At 38.8% G+C, this 24,232-nt stretch overlaps 1 protein-coding gene across 3 annotated transcripts in view; it reads left to right on the top strand.

The window, feature by feature from the left end:
- The window catches only part of KCNQ3 (potassium voltage-gated channel subfamily Q member 3), a 183,614-nt gene extending 159,599 nt beyond the window's left edge, over window positions 1–24,015 (top strand). For 2 of the 3 annotated variants that reach the window (XM_038126014.1, XM_038126010.1), the window contains exons 10-16: window positions 1,926–1,982; window positions 9,224–9,411; window positions 10,490–10,592; window positions 12,904–13,035; window positions 14,794–14,892; window positions 16,603–16,687; window positions 17,722–24,015. In XM_038126014.1, the coding sequence (XP_037981942.1) occupies window positions 1,926–1,982; window positions 9,224–9,411; window positions 10,490–10,592; window positions 12,904–13,035; window positions 14,794–14,892; window positions 16,603–16,687; window positions 17,722–18,459 (1,402 nt within the window). In that variant the 3' untranslated portion in view covers window positions 18,460–24,015. The remainder of the gene's footprint in view (window positions 1–1,925; window positions 1,983–9,223; window positions 9,412–10,489; window positions 10,593–12,903; window positions 13,036–14,793; window positions 14,893–16,602; window positions 16,688–17,721) is intronic. The other variant, XM_038126012.1, reaches the window with a different exon arrangement.
- The last annotated feature ends 217 nt before the right edge of the window (window positions 24,016–24,232 follow it).

Below are 24,232 nucleotides of genomic sequence, written 5' to 3'. Positions count from 1 at the left end.
CAAAATCATTAGTACACCTGTGTGGGGGCCTTCCTGCTAGCAGAAATGTGTTTATGGAATGAGGCATTCAATTAAAGGGATTGGAAACCCTCCAGGTAAACAGACATATGATGGTACTTGTGGGAACATCCACTGACTTCAGTAGAAATGTGATTGAGCCATAAAATCTGGTTGTTTTGACAGTGCCACATCCCCACTCTCATAAAACTCTTATTTACAAACCAGATAATTAAAAAAAAAAACAACTTCTTCCTTCTGCAGTGATTTAGATAGAAATTATTACTCTTACTCCTGAAGTTTGTGCTTTGACTGTATTGAAATAAATGAGCAATAAGGGAATGTGGTCCTAATGGGAAGAACAGCCCATAAGTGTCCTCAGTCTCCAGGTTCTTCCCTCAGTTAAGTACTTAAAGAGAAAGTAAATAAGCAGTAATGCTGTTGTAGTAACCAATTGCATCGTCTGATCCATGGTTGACAAAGGAGAGAGAAGAATTGGTCCAAAATTTTCACAGATGGTTTTAATAAACTAAAAATGAGGCCTGGCTGTGTCAAAATTTGAGGACCAGAAGCATTTTAAGTGGCAGAGTTTTTAGTGAGTAGAGTGAAAGTTCTAGGGTTGAACTCCATGGCAGATCCTTCTAGAATTTCTCCTGGAACAGGAGAGAAGCAGGAGCTGGCATGATGACAAAGTCACAGATAGATACATGACCCGGTTCTAAGACCATTTGGGAAGAACACAGGGGTCACAAATGAGTAGAAAAGTCCATTTCAGAAGTTGGATCCCAAGGCAAGGCTGCAGGGAAGGACTTTTCACTGTGGAAAATCAAGTAAATTTTGTCAGTAATCTAAAGCTTTACTGAAGCTCCCGTTAAAATAAAGCTGTGAAGAGATGAGATATGATGAAGAGGATATTGGACTGGAGCTTGACTCTGTTCTGTAAACAGTGAAGGGAAGTCATAGTTATGATATTGCTCTTAAGAACATTATCTTCCCTGTGTGTAGTCCCCCAGCCCAGGAGGAACTGAGCTGTGCTCTCTGTGGCTCACTGATGAGGAGTTCACTGACCTCATGCCAGAGGTGCCACTAGCTTTTTTTTTTCCTCAATCTATGCCTAAATGTCACAGCCCCGTGAAATCTCAGACAGCAACTGCTTTTGTCCCTATATTGCAAAGCTTTTTCATCTGTTCAGCTCTCCAGAACGGAGATTTATGAGGAAGAGATACTAATGCTCATTTCTGCAGGCATGCAGCAAATCATTCAGCAGACATTTGGGAGCCTGACCTACATTTAGGATGGGTGTTTGCTTGCTGGACATATTTTATTCTGAGCCAACTTTTTATGTCTATGTTTCAGGAATTAATACTGGGGCGTGAAGCTGTTCCACTGACTTTGACCAGAGTTTAAACTTGCATGTACAGGCACATTAGTGAAGAATTTTGAACTTTTTTCTAGGGTCTTGCTCCTGATCCTCATTGTCCAGCTTTAGAACCTGACATCAGGAGAGCATGTTCATTCCTAGACCTATTATTATGTAATTGCAGAAAAGTCATTTATCCCAGTTTCCTTATCTCTACAAGATAAATAATATTTCTGTGCCTTTGAAAAGTTGATTTGATTTTTTAAAGTGGTATAATGAGTACCTGTCCTTCCTATTACATGAGTATGAAAGAATTCATGAAATGTGTGGTGCATTTTTGTATTGCCAATGCTGAAAACAAAATGAAAATAAAACCCTACTTTGCAAGGTGTAAAATTTCATTGTAAGCTATTCACCCTAATACATCTGCCCAAAACAGGAAGGAAAAAAGGCCACTCTGATCTGCACACTACATTAACTACAAATGAAAGGCTCCCATTCTTTTTCATAGAGCTTTTCATGGGTAATCATTAATGTCTCATCTTAATAACTTTTCTTCACTTTACAGTAATGTCATGATTAGTAGGGAGTCATTCTTTGGATCAAGCCTCACAAGAAAACTTAGGTATATACGATCAAGTAACAGTTGAGCCTTATTCTTTTCATATTTCTTGCATGCCATTCTCTGCCTGCACTTTCTGTTTTTACTACAGTAGTTCACCTAACCACCATCAAAAGTAGGGGACAATAAGACTGAAAAGTTATTAAGCATAAAAAGAAAGTTGCATGACCTTGCAAATAGTTAATTGTTCTACTGTTCAGAAAGCATGGGATATTATCCTAGCTCTCCCAATAATCTGCTTAGAAACAGGTACTTTTCTCTGTTTCTAATGAATAGAAATTAAACTAGCCTAGTCTGCAAAGAATTTTGAAATTTACTGTGGGAAAAATATACTGTACGAGCTAAACACTGTTTCTTATGTGGTCCCAACCCTGCCAACACAATTCATGCAAGTTACTTTGAATTTGAGTTCAGTGGAACAACATCTTTGCATGTGTATTTGCAGGTTCTGGTTCAGCAAATGGAAAACAAGTGGATGCTTTTGACCATCTGAATAAAGTTAGTGACATGCTTAAATATCTTGCTGAACTGTGACCTAGGAGGTGGGGCAAGAACTTTACCTTCCTGCAAAGAGACATAGACATAGCTTGTGGCACTTCAGGAATATAAAACACACCTCATTAGATATAATGTTTTGACTGAATTGCCAAGTATTTTACTCTACCCCTCTATCTACACCTTGCTGTCATTCAACTTTATCTGGTTGTTCTCATTCCAGCTTCATTCCACAAACATGAAACCATCAACCTGCAACTCAGCTTTTCTAGCTGCAGCTCTTCAGCTTTTGGAGAGCAGCAAGTAAAGCACTCCATTTTTTCATTTGATGATTGGCCCATGCACAGTAGTCAAGAGACTTTGATTTAGCAGTTTGATTTGCTTTCTAGTGCTTTATACACGATATGTTCACTTTAAAGCAAAAAGTGGGTCAGCATCCATATGGTTTCTACCTACAATGGCTGCATCCATTGGTGAAAAATATCCATCCTGGTTTCACAATGAATTGGATTTGGATTATTCTTCCCATTGATTTATGTGACATTGTTTATTTTCATCCATCTCCAATCCCTTTAGAAAGTGTGGATGAGAGACGGGGTGAAGCAAAGGTCTTTAGTGTATGTAGAACTCTTTGTGAAGGGCATCAAAGTCCAGCTGAAGTTTTGATTTGTGCTCATGTTTATGGGCAAATAATCTGGATGGTAGGTCAGTCTGGATTTTGAGTCATACCAACCCTTAAATACCAGTGAGGATGTACACCACCAAGGAGTGTGGAAATTTATTGACTTAGAAGGGATGTTTCCTCCTCACACATTAGAAACTTGCAAATTTAGGCCTCAAGATTCAGGGTACAAAGTGAAGTCTTTAGTTTTCAGGAAGCTGTAGTCAACTAGTTTGGGACATAATATTTTTGAGAGATCCTCTCTGAAGTTAAGAATGCTACTCAATAAAATGGAAAGTTGATTGGCTGAAGTTCAGAACTACTTTGAAAGTGTGGAATGTTCTTTTTTTTACCTGAAGAAATCTCATGGACTGTCTGAGATCAGTTGAACAGGTTCACTGCAGAATTCATGACTGTTATAGCATTAGTTTGGTGTTAATTTCTATTAGGAAGTGTTCAAAGCAGAACATGGAATACTTCTGGAAACCTCATTCAGAATGTTTGATTTTCCAAAGCTAAGTTCACCCATATAAGTTCATCTGATAAGGTACAAAACTGCTGGAGTAAACATGACTTCCTTCTGCCTCCATTTACCTGAGACTAATTATATCTAGTGATTTTAAACTGTAAAAAATATGGAAAAATCTCCTGATTATCATTTGTCCTTGTTAGGTGGAAGTGGTAAATCCATGGCAGATGGCTGTTTGGTTCACTCTTAGAATTCACTATTTTTCTCCTCACACATGTACCATTTATTTATGAAACTCCAATACTAGGAAAAGGATAGAGAGGAGAGTATTTGGCTTGCATGATGGGATGTAAATGCATTATTTCTTTGCATGACTGTTTCTGGAAAATAGTTCTAGTTCAGTGGTTCCCACTCTTTACTCTGAGCAAGGGTGAAACATGTGCTGCAGAAGCCAGCCATGTCTCGTATATCAAGCCACCAAAACAATCTCTTAGGTGGTCCAAAATAATTCCCACTGCTCTTGGGGAACAAAAATTTAAGAGCTGAATTTTTCTTTAGGTAGAAAAAAACTGCACTGCTTTCACCTTCCTCCCTTTCTGGTGATCTGTTTCTACCACAAAGTTAAGGAATTCTCATCCTGAGTCCCATTTCAAAGACACAGGGTTTGGAACCCAGGAGAGAGAGGATTTAATAGCACGCAAGACAAGAAATGATGATTTATCCAAGCTACCATGCATTTTTGTCAGCATGATTGGGATGGATTTGTATCTCCCCAGTTTCTGGAACTCTGCTGGAAGTTGAGAAATTTTTTTTTTTTTTTATTGTAAGGAAGCCAAATTAAGTGGGACCACTGTTCCCAGGGGAGAAAGAGTAGCTAACATCAGAAGGGGAAGTCTGAAAGACAAGAGCAGTGCATGATCCTGTGGGTGGGAACCACTGTCCTAGCCCCTCTCATGGAAGGATGGTGTGGTGGGTGCATGCTTCACGCCCAGGACTGAGCCATGCGCATGCTGCTGTAACGGAGGAGATCGTGTCACGAGAACAAACGCTTCCTCAGCACTTTAAAAAAGATCAATGAGAACTAAAACCCCAGCAGACCCAGATTTCATTCCCTGGAAATGAGAACAATGTCCATTTTTTTTCTCTGATGACAGTTTTTATCTGGAAAGAAGCTTGGGTTTTGTTTGGGGTTCTTTTGTATGCAACACATGGTTGAATATTTTGATGTGAAGCTGATGAATTATTGTCTGATGATTTTACTGCTCTGGCTGCCAGATAGAACACAATTGTCTATATTTGTTGCATAAACATAATGTTATGAATCTGAATGTTACTTCAAGGGTTAACCTTCAGGATTTCAATAATGAGGAAGGCTTCAGCTCAGGTAACTTTAACTTAGACTAGAGACCTGCTTTTTGGATGACTTTGCACCTAGATTTTTCCGTAGTCAATAACAAGAGCCATGTTCCCCAAGTATAAACTCATCCCAAACTGAACCACGCTCTCCCCACACACTGGTTAGAGTTGATTACTTCCTACTGACTATAGAAATGGGTCTGAAGACAGTCTTAGACAGGAAGTTTAACTTCTTTAACAGCTTAAAACAGATCAGATGAGTTCTAGCTCATAAACCTAAGATGCTCAAGCAACAGTCTTTGGAGAATAGTTTCTTCCTAAACTGACTCTTATCAGCAGGGATAGATGCAAAACTCTGAAAAGAAAATCTGGGAATACTTTCAGTTTATACTATCCACCTTAAGTCCCACAACACTGAAAAAAACACCAAAGAACCCCACCCCACAAATGAGCGTGCCAACATATGCAGAGGAAAATGTCACTGCAAATAAGTAGGGTTTAGTGCCAAAAGCAGAGGAACTTTTTGTTCTGATTTTATCTGTGAGGAGGATATAAAATCTTGTTCAGTCCCAGTCTTGCATAGCTCTATGACAGATTTCTGCATATCTTGTTTATATTGCTGTCCCATACTTAAAAAAAAAAAAAAAACAACACTGTTTTAATATTTTGGATACTTCACATCATCTACTGACCCTTTTCCTTCTGGTCTGATCCCTACAGGTCCTCACCTCGCTTTATGCCTCCATTTTTTTTTGTATGCAAGGCAGTTATCACAGGAGTTTTTAGGGGACACCTTTGAGTAGCTGGCTATGTATTTTGAAGAACTAAGCAAGTTTCTGGAGAGACAGTTAGAGGCCACATGTAATGACAACTCTATTATTTTAATGTAGTACTAAATGGCTTTTTATAAACAACAGGAGTATTTTGCCTCACCTGTTTTTTTCTGCTTCTTTGCCTTTCAGGTTCTGTTCCTTTAAGATATTTTTCTCTTGAGAGTTTCTCCACAGTGTTACTAACTCAGATCTTGTGACATTTAGTATGTTGCTCTAAATCAGTGTTTAGTATGTGACCACTTGACTCTTCTTTTCATATAAGATTCATCTATCAATCATCTATTGTCAGTGACCTGTAATCCTCCCACCTGGAGAAAGCTGATCTCCACAACAAGCCTGTTGCACAATTTTTTCAGACCCAGAAACAAACTTTGTCTTTTTATTATCACGGAACATATCTCCTCCTCCTAAAATTGCTTTGGTTTCTCCTTTCTTGTATCTTATTCCATGGTCTCCTTCACTCTGCACAGATCAACATCAGGGTGTCCATGCCTCATTGCTCTTTTTTTGTTATATTAAAGAAATTCTCATTCTCACAAGCTCACTCTCCCTAACACCTCCAGGTCCATCAGTTTATATTCGCTGCCTGACTCTGTTATCACTTAAATTATTTTAAGTGATGTGCCATGATTCTATACTCTTCTTGACCATCCTTCTCAAAATTAATTCCTCCTTCAGACTTTGATTTATTAATGACACATGAGAATTTATTTTCCCCACTTTACCTGCCCAAAAATCCCACATGCAAATCATTCAGTTGACTTTTACTTCCTCATCTTTATAGTTCTTGCCCTTTTCAAACTTGCTCATTAGTTTTCTTCTCCTGGATATATTTGCCCTATGTATGGCAGCTGAGTGCTTGAAGAATCCAAATCTCACAGAAATTGAAATACCTGTCTTGTAAAGCAGTACTGCTCTCAAATGTGGTCAGAGAAGTGATGCAGAAAAGAGGGTGCAGGATCTCCCTAAGTTAGTAGAACACAAAGTACTTGCTGGGAATCTGCACTCACCCTCAAGTCAGTGTTGACAGAACCTTGGTGGGCAAAGCAGATCAAGATTCCACCCCAAAAGCAAGAACTATGGAAATAATTTTTAAAGCTATTTTAAATTACATTAAAATACTTTAAAGCCATTTTACATTTTTAATAATTTTTAATTTTTAAATAGTTCTTAAGCTCAAATGTGAGATCCAAAACATATTTTGTCACAAATGTCAACAAGCAACATTTTTTTTTCTACAATTTTTACCCCATACATTTGTCTGTGTTTTGTGCATCTTTGCCACATGCCATGAATTCTACAGGAAATTATATTAGGGCAAAGTCTGAGTGACATAGATATGATTCATTTAGACTGTTCTAATTCTTCACTCAAATCCATGCTTTTATCTCCTGGAAAAGCTGATATATCAAGACTAAATCTGTGTCTCCATACCAACTCCTCCTTAGCTGCCACTTCAGTACTCACACATACATGAGTACTTCATCCATGCAATGGATGGATGTTGGGGCAAGTGTCTGGACTTCCTAGGCTGCAGAAATTACATTCACAAGTATTTTCATATCAAAAAGAAAAATCAGAAGGCTTGGAAAAACTTCTTAAACCCAAAAGTTTTGTGCTTGCAACTTTTCTGATAGGGAATCTCATATTTCATTACTGCCTGGGTCAAAGATATACTAATCAGAAACAGACAGTAGAGATGAGAACCCCAGTACTTCATGTTAAAAAAAAGCACAAAAAACAAACAGCACAAAAACTTGCAACAGCTGTGATATTCAATGCTCAGATAACATCCATTGTGGTGGGACACTGCAACAGACAGAGCTCTGAGATAGAAATGGGTCTTTCTTTCACACTTGCAAGGTCTGCACACCCATCTCCATCCTTGGCCACGATGTCCTTGCACAGTGCACCCTCCCCACGCTTGCCTCTCCTGCCAGCAGGTTTAGTGGCTGCAGCTGAGCATCCTGCAATGATTCCTCACCTGTTAACTCCTTCTTCTGGTAGCCATGGCTGTTGATCCTTCAGTTCTGCTCTCACCTGTGGCTCTCAGAACCTGCCAGCTATAACAGCCTCTTCCCTCCCCGCACTGAACTTACTTGATCTGGTGTCCCACACAGAACTGCCTCTTGTTCATGTGTGGACAATTCACCTCTCCTTAGAGCTGTCCCAGGAATGTGTTAGAAAGCTTTCTTCCTGTGGCTTAGCCCTGGTTTGTTTGTTTTTGGTTTGGTTTGGGGTTTTTTGTTTTTGTTTTGTTTATTTGTTTTTTGTTTTGTTTTTGTTTTGGGTTTGTTTGTTTGTTTGTTTTAACAAGTGTGTAATTAACAAATATTTGAGTAGCAAAGTGAACCAGCAAATCAAATATTTATAGCATCTATCACCTACAAAGTGTTCAGGGCATATATAAGCTGATAAACTCCCTGGCAAACTCCTATTCCTATTGCTGTTTAAGTGGTATAGTTATTACCTTTTAGATCATTGCAGTCATCAGGCTGTCAGGAGGGTTAGTGGTGCTGGTAAAATGTCAGGTACATGAAATTCTATCTCTGTGTTGTCACTGAAGGACAAATGTATTCAGACAGAAAATCTCTAAGAGGACAGGCAGTGCAGGGAATCATCAGAGGAATAAAATTTTTCACTTCACTATAACTTCTGTAGGCCATGTTAGAGAGAAAACAGGGTATCCTGCCCTATTATGCCCCTAATCAGTCCTTGGCAAAGCCCTGCCAGAGTTTTGCTGGTGATTTATCTGGTTCACAGCACATCTGACTTTATTTCATTCCTGCCTGAGAGTTGAGGTTGTTCTGTTTGGATAAGAGATTGCTCTGAGGAGACTTTAGAGCACCTTCTAGTACCTAAAGGGAGACTGCAAGAAAACAGGAGAGGTGCTTTTAACAAAGGTGCGTAGTGACAGGATGAAGAGGAATGGCCTCAAGCTGAAAGAGTGCAGGTTTAGATTAGACACAGGAGGAAATTCCCCACTGGAACCACGGGAACAGGTTGCCCAGAGACTTTGTGGGTATTCTACCCTTGGAAGTAATTCAAGGCCAAGCTGAACAGGGCTCTGAGCAACTTGGTCCAGTGAATGACATCCCTGCCCATGGCAGTAGAGTTGTTTCATGTCTTTATAATAAAACTACTGCTTCAGGTGTGCTACATGAGCTGAAGCACTGTGACACCTTCCGTGGAGAAGATAGCATGACCCTCTGGTAACATTTTCAACATTGATACCAAAAAATGCTGATAAAAAGCAGTTTATTATCTGTGGACCTTGACTGTTGCTTACAAAGACATTGATAATTATGGTAGCCCCAGCAGTGTCCTTGTATACAAAACAATTATTTAGCCCATTATATACTTAAAGCATCATGAAAACAAGTTAATAGTGTACAAAGGAGGAAAATGATTACTTTTGCTTATTTTGTAGCCAAAAGCTGGGTCTCTTGGATCGGGTTCGTGGTACCAATACTAAAGGAAAGCTATTTACCCCTCTGAATGTAGATGCCATTGAAGAAAGTCCTTCAAAAGAGCCTAAGAATGTTGTCTTGAATAATAAGGAGCGTTTTCGCACTGCATTCCGAATGAAAGCATACGCTTTTTGGCAAAGCTCAGAAGGTAGCCCATCTGTGTGGATTTCTTTCTATGCATCCCCTGTTCTCCTCATTTTACTTTGTTCTTCTGCATATTCTGTTGAAGGTTTGTGACTTTCTGGGACAAGCATGTCTGGTACCTGGTTTTGTTTAGTGCATTTGGGGAAGCCCAAGGAAAAGAGTCCTGGAGTCCAGGCAACACGGTGCTTGAAACCAGCCCTGGTGCAGACACCAGCCCTTCTCAAAACCAGCAATTGATATGGGATAAAGCCAGTGCTGGATTCAGCCTGTTTGGCCTGAAAAAAGTGGGCACACTGGGCAGTCAGTCTGTATCCCCCAAAAAGCACACACCATTATGGCTTGGTTTATGAGCAAGGATGCTAAGATAGCTCCCTCCTGGACTGCATCCAGCCTCGCAACAGCCTGTGTCCAGGCATCTCAAATATATCCTCACGGCCATCTCATTAAACCTCGTTTATAGAGTCAATGTCTTCTTCCCTCCCCTATCTCCCCAAGCCTGATGCCCCTCAGAGGTTTCCATTGGGTCTCCATGCAACATTTTAGGGCGTTTTTCCTCTCAGCTTCCCTGAGCACACATTTTCCTCTTCCTGCCCATAACATCAAAATGGTCTTTAAAACACAGGTTCCCCTTTCTTGTGCCAGCTGGCACCAGTGCATGCTGGACATGCTACCACGGGTGTAGCCTGGGTGTCCACATGGGGAACTTGATTTTCTCCTTCATGAAGGTACATGAGCTCCAGGCAGCGCCAGTGAGAAGAGAACTTGGCCTGTGGTTTCTACAACCTGTTTTAGCCTTTATGTAAAATAATTTGGGCAAAGATCCATTGGAAAGGAAGACAAGATCCCAGATCCCAGTGTTTCAGAAATGCTGGAATCTGAGAGGGGATCCTTCAATAATGTGTCTTACAGCTATCCCAAAATAATTAAATCCTTTTCAAGACCTGACCAGTGAAAGGTGCTGTAAGAGATATTTCTTTATTAAATTTCACTTACTTTATGTAGTGCTTTGTTCAGCCAGACATCCCTCTAAATATTGTGTGGTGAGATGTTCACACTTTTGGTTTTTTTGGCCTCCTTTGCAGATGCAGGAACAGGGGAACCCATGGCAGAAGACAGAGGTGACAGTAGTGATTTCCCTATGGAAGATATGATCCCCACATTCAAGACAGCCATCCGAGCTGTCAGGTAAATGTCTTTTTGAAGGATGATGATTCAGGAAATAACATTACCATGTTGCTACATGTTGATTCACTGTTTCTGTTATTGCTTTTTTTTAGATGTGATAGATGAGATAATTCTAGTGTTTTCAAAAACATGAGACAGACCCTATTCAGACTGTTGAAAGTATGCAGAAAGGAGAAAGTTTTTCAGTAAAATTTGCCATGTCATTTTGCGAGATACTCCGCAGTGTTTTTATTTTAAAATAATATTTTGTACTGTTCCTTGTAAAAATATTATATAAATATATCTTTCTCAATTTAGTGACTAATATTTGTATGAAAGTGTAACTTTTGCTTAACAAAAAACTCTGAGCTGACTCAACCCTTTATTCACAATTATATGAGGGTACAACCTACTTTTCAGCTGTCATATTTTAATAGATGCTGAGATCTCCATTTCAGCAGTTTTTGGCTTGTGACATGAGTCACCTCTATTTTCACATCACAAGAGATATTCCCTAGGGTTAGAAAACTCCCAGTAAGCCTTGGTTATGTGTTTAGCACATCAAGCAAATAGAATTCATTCACTGATGCTCTGTTACTCCTTGATGCAGTACTTTTTACTCTCCTCCCTTGAAAAATGCCCCCATGGGAAAATATTCTGCTTTCATTGCAATTGCTGTTTATTCCAGAAGTTGTTAATTTTTGGGCCAAGGACTTGCCACCTTCCAGGTGAAATACTACAAGTCTGGAGTGTCTCACATTTATCTTAGAAAAACTTCAGGGAAGATGGAAATAAAAATATAACCATATATTTATATGTATATAACCGTGATGTGTACTCCTGGTTCTTTTTTAATTGGGTGCACGAGAATCAGTTTATAAAAAATTCCAAGTTTTCCAAAGGCTGCTGAAAGCCAAGTGACACAGGCTTTGCTCATATTACCCATGGCTTCTTCCCTCCCATTGGATGCTTCTTCATCCCTGCCCTCCATAGCTTTCCCTTTCTTTCCCTGATACCTGCTTGCTTCAAACATGTTATTGTTACTTTTGAAATACTCCTTCCCCACATCCTGTCCAAATCTAATTGATTCATGCAATTTCCATTTAAACTCAATCAGGAGCCAAGATTTTTTTTTCTTATGTAGTGTACCCAGATCCTGAACAATAATTGAGAGTAATTCTTTCAGACAAAAGCACTTAATGGATTTCAGGGTCATGATCAAGGAGATTTTAAATTAGAATTGCTAACATTGTGATCCCTATTTTTCCTTTAAGTCTTTGAATGTGTAGTTTTGCTGTTACCATATTTAATTTGGGCACAGGTATAATTTTGAAACCTTGAAATATTTATAAGCAACAGAGTTAAAGAATCAGCAGCCCTTAAAAAGTTGTAATAGAATTATCTTTGCTAAATGAAAGTTTATACAGACTTTAAAAACATTAAAAAACCCACCAAACTTAAATAAAAAACAAGTTAGAATCTTAACAGATGACAGCAATTTCCCAGTTCATAACAACAAGTACTTGGAGACTCTACTGAGAAAGCAAACATCCAGAACCCAAGTCTAAACCAGATGAAGATAAAGCTTTCATTGTTTAAATATATTTCTTATATTTGTTTAATCTACCAAGATATATATATATACAAAGTAATGAATAAACAGAAAAGGATGAAAAATGAATGCCAAACTTTTTTCAAGTGCTCTGGCCAGCAGTGTTCCTTGTTTTTCTGTTGCTAATTACTAGCTCATTTTATAGCAATAGCAATAGTCAGAGCAATCATTGTCATTACAACAACTACAACAATGTGATACTGCTGTTGTCTCCAAGGACACTTCAGGCAGTTCAAAAAAGTTTTCCCCTCTTCACAACCTGAACTGCTGCTAACTTCTTAACTTCTATATTTATATCTAATTAGCATTTCCTATCCAAAACTTTCCCAGGTGCAAAATTAAAACCAAGATGAAAAGGATTCAGCATTGCATATACTATAAATTTGCTCTATAATAGACTGAAACATAGAAGAAGCAGCTTTAATTTCACTGCTTCAAAATCTCCTGTGACTTGTGTTGTTGAAATTTAAGCTCCAACTGTGATTCTGAAGCTTTAAACCATTTTTTAAGACTATTAATTATGCAAAGCCAACTATTATAAATTTTCAAATATAGTATGATGTTATAGATTCTTCGTTTATATTTTATTGCCTTGCTTAGAAATAACCACGCTCAATTTACACTCAAACACCCAGTGAATTCATCCATATTTTGAAAAAACTGGAAACTTCCATCATGGAATTTATATAAGAAATTATTTTTTTTCTGTTTATTATGCAGAATACTACAGTTTCGTCTCTATAAAAAAAAATTCAAGGAGACTTTGAGGCCTTATGATGTAAAGGATGTGATAGAGCAATACTCAGCAGGGCATCTTGATATGCTTTCCAGAATAAAATACCTTCAGGCAAGGTAAGAATCTTCTGGTAAAGGGGGGAAATGTATAGCTTTGCTGGCAAAATTAAAACATTGGCCTATTTGTGTACAAGACCACCCAGAAGCCATGCCTTTGCACAATGTAGCTGGTCCATGAGAAAACCTTTTCCCAAAGACAAAAGGCAAGTGAGAGCTAGCAGGGATAACTGCAGGGAGAGACCACTGGCTCAGATATAGAACAAGAACATCAGAGTTTAAAAATCCTGTGAATTTGCTTGACCATTGCCTTATTTGGTCAGGATCAAATTTCTCTCTTCCCCATTTTATAGATGATAAATAAAAGCAATGTTCTCCATGAACATTTATTTGGGCTGGGTTCTCTGATGATGGGTGCTGTGAAACGTCCCATAAAAGTGCCAAACTACATCAGCACAGAAGGTTTCACTCAGCTGTAATTGACCTATCTGAAAAAAAGTTAGAATTTCAGGCCTCTGTGATTGTTCAAGTGCAATCTGTATCCACAGCTGTTTCCTCCCAGAAGGGGTTCATTGCAATGTGATTTTGAGGCACATCTACAAAAATCTGTGCTTCTCATCCTCTGATCCATGAGCCCATGTCAGAGCTTGGGGCTGGAAATCTGTGCAGGCCTGAGCGCACATGTGTCCAGATGTGTGTGCAGATGTGTGTCCAGATGTGTGTGCTCAGTCTCTGCACAGCACATTCCCTGAGGCCCTCAGGACTGAACAGCAAAGTGCCACACAATCACCTTCATTTCTCTCAAGAATGGGCTGAGGGAGTGCAACTCTTGCTGCACATTTGGGCCTTGTCTGGACTTGCCTTGGCTTTGAAAGGCTGCTCTGATCTTTCTGTTGAATTTTGTAATTTCTTATTTCAGAGTGATTTTCCATGCACTGGGCTATCTCTTTTTCAAGTATTTAGCATGTCTGTCATCAGTGCCTGGGGATTCAAGCCAGTATCCAGCTAGCTTTGTGAGGCTTGCCTGGAGCTTTTTCAAGTTCCATTTTCAAAACTCCATGGGGCACTGTGAAACCATAAAAGGTATCTCATGGATTGTCCAATAATGCAGATAACTGGTTTGTGGACTAGTGCTGATTGATACATGGCCATTTTGGGGGGTGAACTGAATAAACAGAGACTAACTTGCACCTGAGCAGTTGGAAATGACAAATGAAAGAATATTTGATATAGTAAAAGAGTATAATTACATGTGTTGGAGCATTTCGAACAATCTTTCTCCTTTTGTGCCAAATAAAAAAATCGAGCAGACTTCCTTATGCAACTTCATTTAAAGTTATATTTTTCAAGCTGAAAGAATAATTAGTAAAGACTAAAATATTGCTGACGATTAGAAACAACAACTGACAGAATGTTATTGGTTTGTTAGGAATGTCAGCAATTCTACCTTTTGCCAAGTTCTGATTTTCATTACCCTGCACAAAATCTGATGGGTCTCCTGACATTTTTAAGAACAGCTGCTATTGGATATATTTGGACAATCATGCTGTTTGGTTCCTTTGAAGGAAAAGAAGTTGTGTTTCCAATGTTGAAGTTTGGAAACAGTGAGCTAGAGCATTACTTAACTACCATTAAATTACCAGGTAATTGCAATTGATTGTGACCCAAAAGAGAGTAGACACGTCATGAACATCAATATATTACCAAATCAACACATGCTTCCTTTTTGAATCCTTGCTTCAGAGATGCACAGCATATTCTGTCATGTGTTAGCATTTGGAGATGGACTTACAGAGTTGCACTTTTTCTTTTTTTCAGAGTAGATATGATTTTTACACCTGGACCTCCATCTACTCCCAAGCATAAGAAATCCCAAAAGGGAGGAGCTTTTTCTTACCCTTCACAACAGTCTCCCAGGTGAATCCTTTTATACCTAGTATTTAGCACAGCCCAACACAGAAATAAAAAGTTAATTGATTCGAATAAGCATGATCTTTGTTCTTCCACTGTTATAGTAATGATACTGAGAGGATATGTTGCTATGAGTTACCTATGGATAAACATTGAGCCAGAAAGTCACTAAGAGCAGTGTGTGATGGAAATCTAAACAATGGCTTCTTAATTGTCCAGCTCAGCTTCTCCACAGTTTGAAAATATGGTTTTAAATTAAATGCATGCATTTGATTGCTGATGTGCTAATTTTCTAACATTCAACTTGTAAGCCCATTTAAAAGCTCAATAAAAATCACTAACAGTTTGAAAGTAAATTAGTTATCTTCCTGAAGTGCCCACCAAATGGCAAACAGAGATTTTTAATGCTGCAGCTTTTAAATCAGTGATTGACAAGAGATACGCAAAACAAATAGAAATAACTGATTTCTGGGAGTGAAAGTTGCACCATATTATTGTATTGCTGCATTCCACATAGAAAAAAGTCAATAATAAATGACATTTCTTCTGTTGTTTACAACTATCAATCTGTCAATAAATATCCATCAAGACCCACACAAGACCATCAACAATCTGTCCCCAAAGCTGTTGTGGTTGCTCAGAACAAAAGCAATCTCACAGAAAATAAATTATCCCACACAGGGAAATACTGAAACCACATAAATGGGAAGACAGAGACCTAGGTATGTGGAAGATGCAGTGATCAGGAGGAGGAAAGAAGATTGCAAAAACTACATGAGCCCATATCACCAGTAACCCAATGTGGAAAATCTGATATGTTTTAGGTATAGATTTTACTCTAGTGCAATTTATTCACAGCTATATTTTGCATTTTGTCAGGAAAGAGAAGAACTGGACATGTTAAAAGTCTTAAGAGTATATTTGTTCCAAATCATGCTAAAGAGCAAGTGCTCAGAAATTGTTTTTCTAGACTTAGGCATAGGTTATGGGAAGATATTGATTCCTTTGACATCAGTTTGGAAAGTGTTTGATAAAGGTTTAACTTGATCATGAGAATCCAAGATCCCATGAAGTTATAAATCAAGCTCTTTAGTTAGAGATCATCTTCATATCTAATGAATTTTGTCCATCTGATGGACAGGCAGGAAGAAATTGCATAGATGAAAACCTATTCTGGAATCAGCTTTAAATCTCCAGACCAGCCTGTCTCTTTTCAGCATTTCGAATCTCTGACACTTACTATTTGATATAATGAAATTGAGAAAAAAACCACACTCAACCTTGAAATTCAGATTCAGTCTCCAAAGACACTAATTATAAAGAATTAGATTAAAAAACACATGGCCATCTGTAGACCCACTAACTGCACTGTCTCAATAATTTTCACAAACCTGAAATTATTCCAACAAGCTGGAGATTAATTTTAATTTTCTTTTAAACTTCTGGTGCTTTTAAATCTTTATTTTAAACTTGAAAAACAAAACTATAAAAAAGTTAAAAATCAAGATTATTAAAATTAAAAATCAAGATTTTTTTTTAGGAATGCATGGGCATCACATAGAATAGGCTTTCACTCCTTTTTGTATAAACAGCTAAAAGGGCTTCAAGGATCTATATGAATAAATCAACAATATGGCAATTCTGTTTTCTGATATAAATTACTTATTGTGATGCAAAGAAATATTGAACACTAATAGAGTAATTAATTCTTTGCAGAAATGAACCATATGTAGCCAAAGCATCTACAGCCGATACTGAAGACCAAAGTATGATGGGAAAATTTGTTAAAGTTGAGAGGCAGGTGAGTAATTTCATGACAATGACAGAAGCTGAGGTGCTTGTTCAGAAACGATAGAGCTGCTATAAATTCTGCATTACTCTGGCTGACCCAGGCTGAATCGTGCTGGTGGTGGTGAAGACTCACAGAGATTTGGTTTTAATTATCACAACACTATGTTGCTAGTTTTTCATGAAAGAATTTGCCTACCTGGGAAGTGTGCCTTTTGAAACTTGTTGAATCAATCACAGAATCACAGAATTTCTAGGTTGGAAGAGACCTTTAAGATCATCAAGTCCAACCCATGTTCCAAGACCTCAAGTAGATCATGACAACAAGTGCCACATCCAGTCTTTTTTTAAACACATCCAGGGATGGTGACTCCACCACCTCCCTGGGCAGATGATTCCAGTATTTGACCAATTTGACCAATGTCACTGTGTATGGCAGAAGATCCTAACCATGATGTTGAAGTGGGTCTTTTTAATTCCTGTAGCTTCAGTACTCGTCACATCTGGTGTTGGGTATGAGCAAGGCCCTTTCCTGCAAGGTCTGGATTCAAAATGATTGTCCACTCTTGGGCCCAAAAGAGAAAGGAAACTAGTCCTGTTGTGGGACTGTTAGGTGGTGTTAGGTCATAGGTTGGACTCAATGATCTCAAAGGTCTTTTCCAACCTAGACGATTCTGTGATTATCAGTTAGAGAACATGTCTCTATGCAATGGTAATTCCATATATTGTATTTTGGTAATAGTTATTTACCACTGGTATCAAGACTTTGTCATAACATTATAGAGTCCTGTTGGATACTGTACTGTTAAATATCCAGCAAGACCAATAATTTTTTTGGCACAGTTCATAGGGATGGGTCTTCTTATCCTGAGGCAGTTGGAGGATCAGCTGTTACCTGTTTCAGCCCAGCTTCTGAGGGAAGGTCATGGTTATCATATGAACCTCCAAGACCAATAAACTTGGCAGCACACCATTGTACATGTATGGAATCATGGACTCTTTTGAACAACTGATTTGAGGCAATATCATGACATTGGTATTTTTCAGGTAAATGACATGGGGAAGAAACTGGATTTTCTTGTTGATATGCATATGCATCATATGGAACAGCTACAGATACAAGTTGCGGAGATAAGTCCATTGAAAGAAACCGCTTCTCCTGCAAGGGAGAAGAGAGAAGAAAACAAATATTCTGAATTAAAAACAATAATATATAAATACACCGAGCAGTGTTCTCGTGAAACTCCTTACAACTTCCAGCAGGTTCCAGTCAACAAAGTCAGCCCCTATGGTTTCTCAGCACGGGGTCACACGGCTCACTCACAACCTTTATCAATAGGTGGGCAAAACTCTGGCAAACTGCAAGCCACACCTTCCTCAACTTCATATGCAGAAAGGCCAACAGTTTTGCCTATATTTACATTAATGGACTCCCAGGTTAGCTACCACTCCCATGGGGACCTTCAAAGCCCTTACTCAGACAAGGTGTCTCCAAGGCAGAGAAGGAGCCTAACGAGAGACAGCGATACTCCATTGTCCCTTCTCTCTGTCAACCACGAGGAGCTCGAGCGCTCCCCGAGTGGCTTCAGCATCTCCCAAGAGAGAGATGACTTCCCCTTCGGCCCCAACGGGGGCTCGGCGTGGATGAGGGAGAAACGCTACCTGGCAGAGGGGGAGACAGACACAGACACAGACCCCTTCACACCAAGTGGCTCCATGCCTTTGTCCTCTACGGGAGATGGGATTTCAGATTCAATATGGACCCCGTCAAACAAGCCAGTTTAAAAGCGCGTGCGGGGGCAGTCACTGGCTGACTTCTCCTTGTAATGTAAGCATACTTTGTATATCTCACTTACTCTACACCCAAAGCTTACTAGTTCAAGACACCAATGGCTGCATAAGATGCATGTGATATTAGTGGTAGTCATTCTGCACCATTTCATACAATTTACTAATGCAGTTTTTTTCATGCTACCAAAACTAAGGAGCTTAGTTTTGAGCATGGTTTGCATGACTTTGCCCTATATAAATGGTACAGCTGATTTCTTCCATGATACATATCTATCTGGTACTCTTCAATACAACAATGGTGAATTGATAACAGACAAGATACAGTGCTCCTTGCTACATTTTGTAAACAGAGCAGCAAAATAAAAAGATCTTCAGGAACCATATCTCTTTGTGGAAACATAACGTCTAAATCACTTTCCATTATAAACAAATCACTCTCTAATCAACCAAGCCAATCAACCAAGCAAATCAATCTCTAATTGACCAAAAGCAGGGGAAAAGCTGAGTTAAAGTATGACCTTATTGAAATGTTTTTGTGAACGAAATGTTTCTCATGTGATGTCTTATATAATTACCCTTGAAATACCATGTTGAAATGAAATTAAGGGTAGGATTTTAAATCATCCAAGTCACCTTCTGGGATTGATCATAGGTATTTATTTATTGTAAGATGTAAATAGAAATCCCTCAAAATACTTTGAAAATCTTCATTAGTGTTTATAAAATTGCTCAAAGTAGGATTATAATTATTTTTTTTTAGAAAAATCTTTTGCTAAGTCTATTTGCTACTTAAGGGGCCAAATTTTCTTTGTTACAAAAATAAGGTTGTTCACTGTAGAGAACTCCAGGTTTATACACTCCACTCTTCTATTGACTTAGGTGCTGCTAAGTAAGAAGCATAATGTAACTCAGCCTCAGTTTCCCAATCTGTTAATATGGAGTTACACTTCCACACATGCTCACAGGTTGAAAGGCTCAATTCTCTAATATTTGTCAAGTGCTTTGAGCTCCTCAGATGTGCAGTAAATTGCTATTCTCTCCCCTGCAAGTTCTACAGTGTGAGATGCTGCCAGGATATGTTTCTCTCTGTTTACCTTTTCTCTTGGAAATGGAGTGCTCCAAATCCATGAATATGTGCTATATTTAGAGTTACTGTATGAATAAATAATCACCATTTTTGTCATGTGTCTGTGAGCAACAGAGAGATAAGTATGCTCCCTAGGCCTCAGCCAAATATTTTTTAATGGAAGTTGGAAATTATTGAGGAGGAGGAGACCAGGAAAATCACTGGATCAATGGAAAGAAATGAATCAAAGATCTCACCACTACAGTGGGAATGTAGTACCTATAAAGCTAGTGAAACTAGCATATCCAAATATCCTATACAGGTTTTACCTGGTGTCAGCCAATGCATCCATGAAATAGCATCCATGTGATGTCCAGCTTGGTGGCTGTACACTCTTTACAGCTGGTGGGAAATGAAGGAGTACAGTCAGTGAGCACAGGGTACAGCAACAAAGGCACACATCAAATTCAGGATGAGATTAATCTCACCTTTATCTCAGTTATCTACAATGACCAAATGTCTACCAACTTCAAAGAGAGCAGAAGGTGATTTGCTTAGACGTCAGATGATCAGAGACCACACAATCAGTGTGAAGTGTCTCACCTCTCCCCCACTGATCCAAGGTGCAGACTCTCTGCCATAGCTCATCCCCACCTCATGTCCAGAACAATCCCTGTCGCTCCACACAATGACTTCCCCATTGTGGCCAGGGCACTGACCAACAAAGATGCAAGGATTTGGCCCAAATAAGGTGCTAGAAAAGGGACTTTCTGTAGAGACTGCTTCTATTACATTGCAGCTGCACAACTGAGCATCTTTGGCACATCCAGTCTGAGCCACAAACACATTACTGGGCTTCCCAGTGCTTACTGGGAATTGCACAGCCCTGGATGGAAAGTGCTCCAATGGACAATATTTTGTTGGGTTTTTCTGACCATAGTAAACTTTTGGTTTAATTCCTCAGCATTGTTGACAACTCATAGCAGTTGTTGCACCCAGGGAATTCTGTTCTTTCCCAGATGTGGGCATTGTCTTCATCTTCATTGTTTGTTCTCCATTGGAAGAGACATCTAAAGGATTTGGATCTTCTTACTTCATTTGATTCTTCAGCTAAATCATGTCTCATCTTTCTGGGATGGATCTTCAGGGAGAACAAATTGCTGTTGTTACTGGATTAAATACTGCAGACCAGTTACAGCCTTTGAAGACCGGGCTGAGTCCATGGAGCTGTTCTGAAGCCAGTCACTATGATGGTATGAGGCACAATTTTGGTAATTACTTAATTGACAAAATAGCATTGACCTGAAAGATAATATTTGTTTGGCACAGTTTTGTGGCTAAATTTGCAAAGAATAAAACTAAATTACCAAAGTGTAATTAGTTATAATTTGGCATATTGATAATACTTTGGCCCTTAGGATTCTTGGAAATACCTTCATTGTACCTGTTGCAGGCTTTCTGAAATAGTAATAGATGTCTGTGGCAACTTGTGAAATTTAACCCTCACATGACAAGAGAATGAAAAAGAATGAAAAAATTATTTTAACATTGCTACACTTCTGAAGTGTATGTAAGTATGTGATAGACAAGCCTGCTTCTTTTTTTTTTTTTTTTTTTTTGTATATAAAGGGCCTATTGTTCCTACTGATTTAATCTGAATTTCATCCTTTTTTTAAATGCTAAACAATCAAAAATCAAGGCAGCCAAAAAGCAGGTGCAGTCTGATCAATTTGTTGGTGACTGTCTTTGACAGTGGCTATGCCATGCAGTTCCTGTCCAATTCCCACTGAAATTCTTCAGTTCAGGTTTCTGTTCTTTTCCATGACAGGTCATATAAAAGGTATCTTTTCTCAGTATTAAACCTGGTTGAAAATCCATAAATAACTTCCTTATAAAGTTCTTTGCTTTCCAAGAGAAAATCCAAGCAAGGGCAGAGACTTGGATATATATTCACCTGCTTACAGCCCCAGAGAAAGCAGGATTTGGGCTGCCCTGCACTCTGCACACTTAGCAGATGAACTGTCTTAAAGTTAGTATTTTCTCTAGCCTGCAATCACCAATTTGCAATATGCATCTTTAAGGTGTCAGGTCAGGTATTTGTAGCCACACAATGAAATATTTAATGATGCCAGATAAGATCTGCCTCTTCTTACAAAGCACTGCTGATAGACTCAGCAAGATCCTCTGCAGTAGACATCTGTGGGTCCTTTGAAGGAGATCCAAGAAATGAGACAGGCAGATCTAATTAGCTAATTTTAATGTTTATTTTTCTTTCTTAGCACTGAAATCTGTCAATGCTCTATTCATAAGGGTGCTGTTCTTAGCAGCTCTCTGCCATTTACATCACTGGGGTTAAAAACAGGGCATCCATCAGTTCTGCTGTCTGTGATGACGACAGATATGTGTCAAGGTGTCACCAGCAAGGTGAGATCTGGAGACCATCCCTGATCTGGGATATGCACACAAATTCATCAGACTCCAAGCAGGGTGGGTCCAGGGAGTGCATCCACCCTGGAACTGTGGTTCATGTGCCAGCCATAGGTGCTGGACAAAGCAAAACAAACTATGTGTGATCCCAGTAACATTAACAATGTCAAGACCTGTTTCCATACACAAGGAATCTCTATTCACAGTTTCATTTGAGAAAGGCATCTGGGTCAATAATAGTCTTTTTAATAAGAATTAATTGGATTTATACCTTCTTCTCTGTGATGTTTCATTTAAAGAGTTATCAACTCTCTTTGGGTCAGACCTTTCTAGCATTTTGACTGACACTAGCACTTTGTTTCCATGTACTTAACATTAAAAAGTATTAATGCCTTTCATGACTCTCATTTCAGGCCTTGAGATATTTTTTGTGATTTGAAACTGTGGAGCTTTTTTCTGCTCTCCTTGAAGTAAGATAGAAACCTTCTCACAGTGATGCCCTGGGAGCAGGGCTGGGTTCTAATCTGCCATTATTTATAAATTTCCTTGTGAAGGACAGCATTGATCTGGAGACATTTTTCTTGGCTACATTTTGAGAGTGATTTTCAGTCCCAAACAAATGCCAGATGTCTGGAAGTTTTCAAAAAGGTGAATCTGTGTTTACATTGTGTGTCTCTCTTTGCAGCATTATTATCAATTAAGCTTCCTCATTTTAGATGCAAACTGGGACTATTTGATTAAGGGAAAAGTGAATGCTTTCTTGAAGTATGAAGGTATGAAAAATGGGGTTTATGCTCTACTTAGAGAGTTGGCACTTAAAAAAAAAAACAAACCAAAAAAAGAAAAAACAAACAAAAAAAAACAACTAGTCAGGTAACAGCTGTTGTCCTTGCTTTGGCTTTTCCCTGCCCTTAATTTATCACTCTGGCTCCTGAATTTATCACTCTGGCTCCTATCTAAATAAAAGTGAATTCAACCCATGGAGAGATTTTAAAAGTCCCAAAATTTTCTTTTGGCTATATTTGCTCTGTTTTTATCTGTAACATTGCTGCATTATTATGGTCCAGAGTGCAAATAGTTTAAAATTTTTCTGCTTCAAATGGTGGCCCATGAGTGCTGCAAACTAAAGCCCCCCTGAACCTGAGGGTAGCGGGACCTTGTGGCCTTCAGGAGAGCACCAAGGTCCAACCAGTTTGCAAGATCACAGCCTAAAGCAATCAGAAAATGCAGAGTGAGGAGCACCCTCACCCCTGCTGGGAGCCCAGCTGCTGCAGAGGTGTCGCTTCTGCTTAGGTAGGAATTGAATCTGTCCTGATTTCTGCAGAGCACGTGAGGAAAGAGCTGGATCTGGATTCCTTGCACCCCACAGCCCCCACCACTAAGCTCTAGTTGCCACAGAGCTGCAAACCTAAATTTCCTACAGCACTTCATGAATTTGGTGGGATGTCACTTTTTCAGGAGCACAGCTGGATGTGAGTGCTCCATTTGAAGATTATTTTAAGAGGTGCAGAAGAAAAAGGGGCATTTTCAAGTGTTTTTAGCTGGGCACTCTGGGAATGAAGATGCTGGGTACCACTTTTCCTTCTGTTTTTTTAGGCTGTAAGATTTGATCCTTCCCAATTTAGCTTTGAGTAGCTTCCCTCTGAAGTTAACTGAAGCAAAATAGTGAAAATGGGCTCCTATTTCCATCATGAAGAACACGCTGAGACTGAAGGTTACATAGCCAACTGCATTTTGTTCTCTAGTTATGGCATCTTATTATTACTAGTATTTGTGCCTTGCTCACTGAAATCTTCTCCATGCTACAAAGATGCTTTTCAGATTCTGGCTGACAAGGGAACACAACTTTTATACAAGTGGCCTTTAGTGCTCTTTATAATATTATTTATTGTAATTTTTAAACTGTATGTGTAATTTCTATTCTGGCACTGTCCAATATTTGAACAAATTTAATATGTTTATTTCAATATATTATGCAAACAATACTTCTTAACTGATTTTTTATGTTCTGTCTTTAAAAACTGCACCACTTATTAATAAATAGAAATTTCAACTATGATGTGGATGGACTTATTTTCATTTAAATCTTGATATCTTCACATATATTCAAAGAATATATTGTCAAATGTACCCCCAGCAGAGACATTGGCAAAGACTCTTTTGACTTCATCTAGGCAGGACTAAACTCAGCTATAAGCAGGTTTTATGTGACTTCCACAGCCAGCCCTGTCAACACACAGTAGATCCCATTACTTGTGACATCTCTTGATTTAG

The sequence above is a fragment of the Motacilla alba genome, chromosome 2 (assembly GCF_015832195.1).
Source record: "Motacilla alba alba isolate MOTALB_02 chromosome 2, Motacilla_alba_V1.0_pri, whole genome shotgun sequence".
Taxonomy (NCBI): Eukaryota; Metazoa; Chordata; class Aves; order Passeriformes; family Motacillidae; genus Motacilla; species Motacilla alba.
Note: the sequence above shows the minus strand (reverse complement) of the source record. Positions and strands in the feature narration are given on the sequence as shown.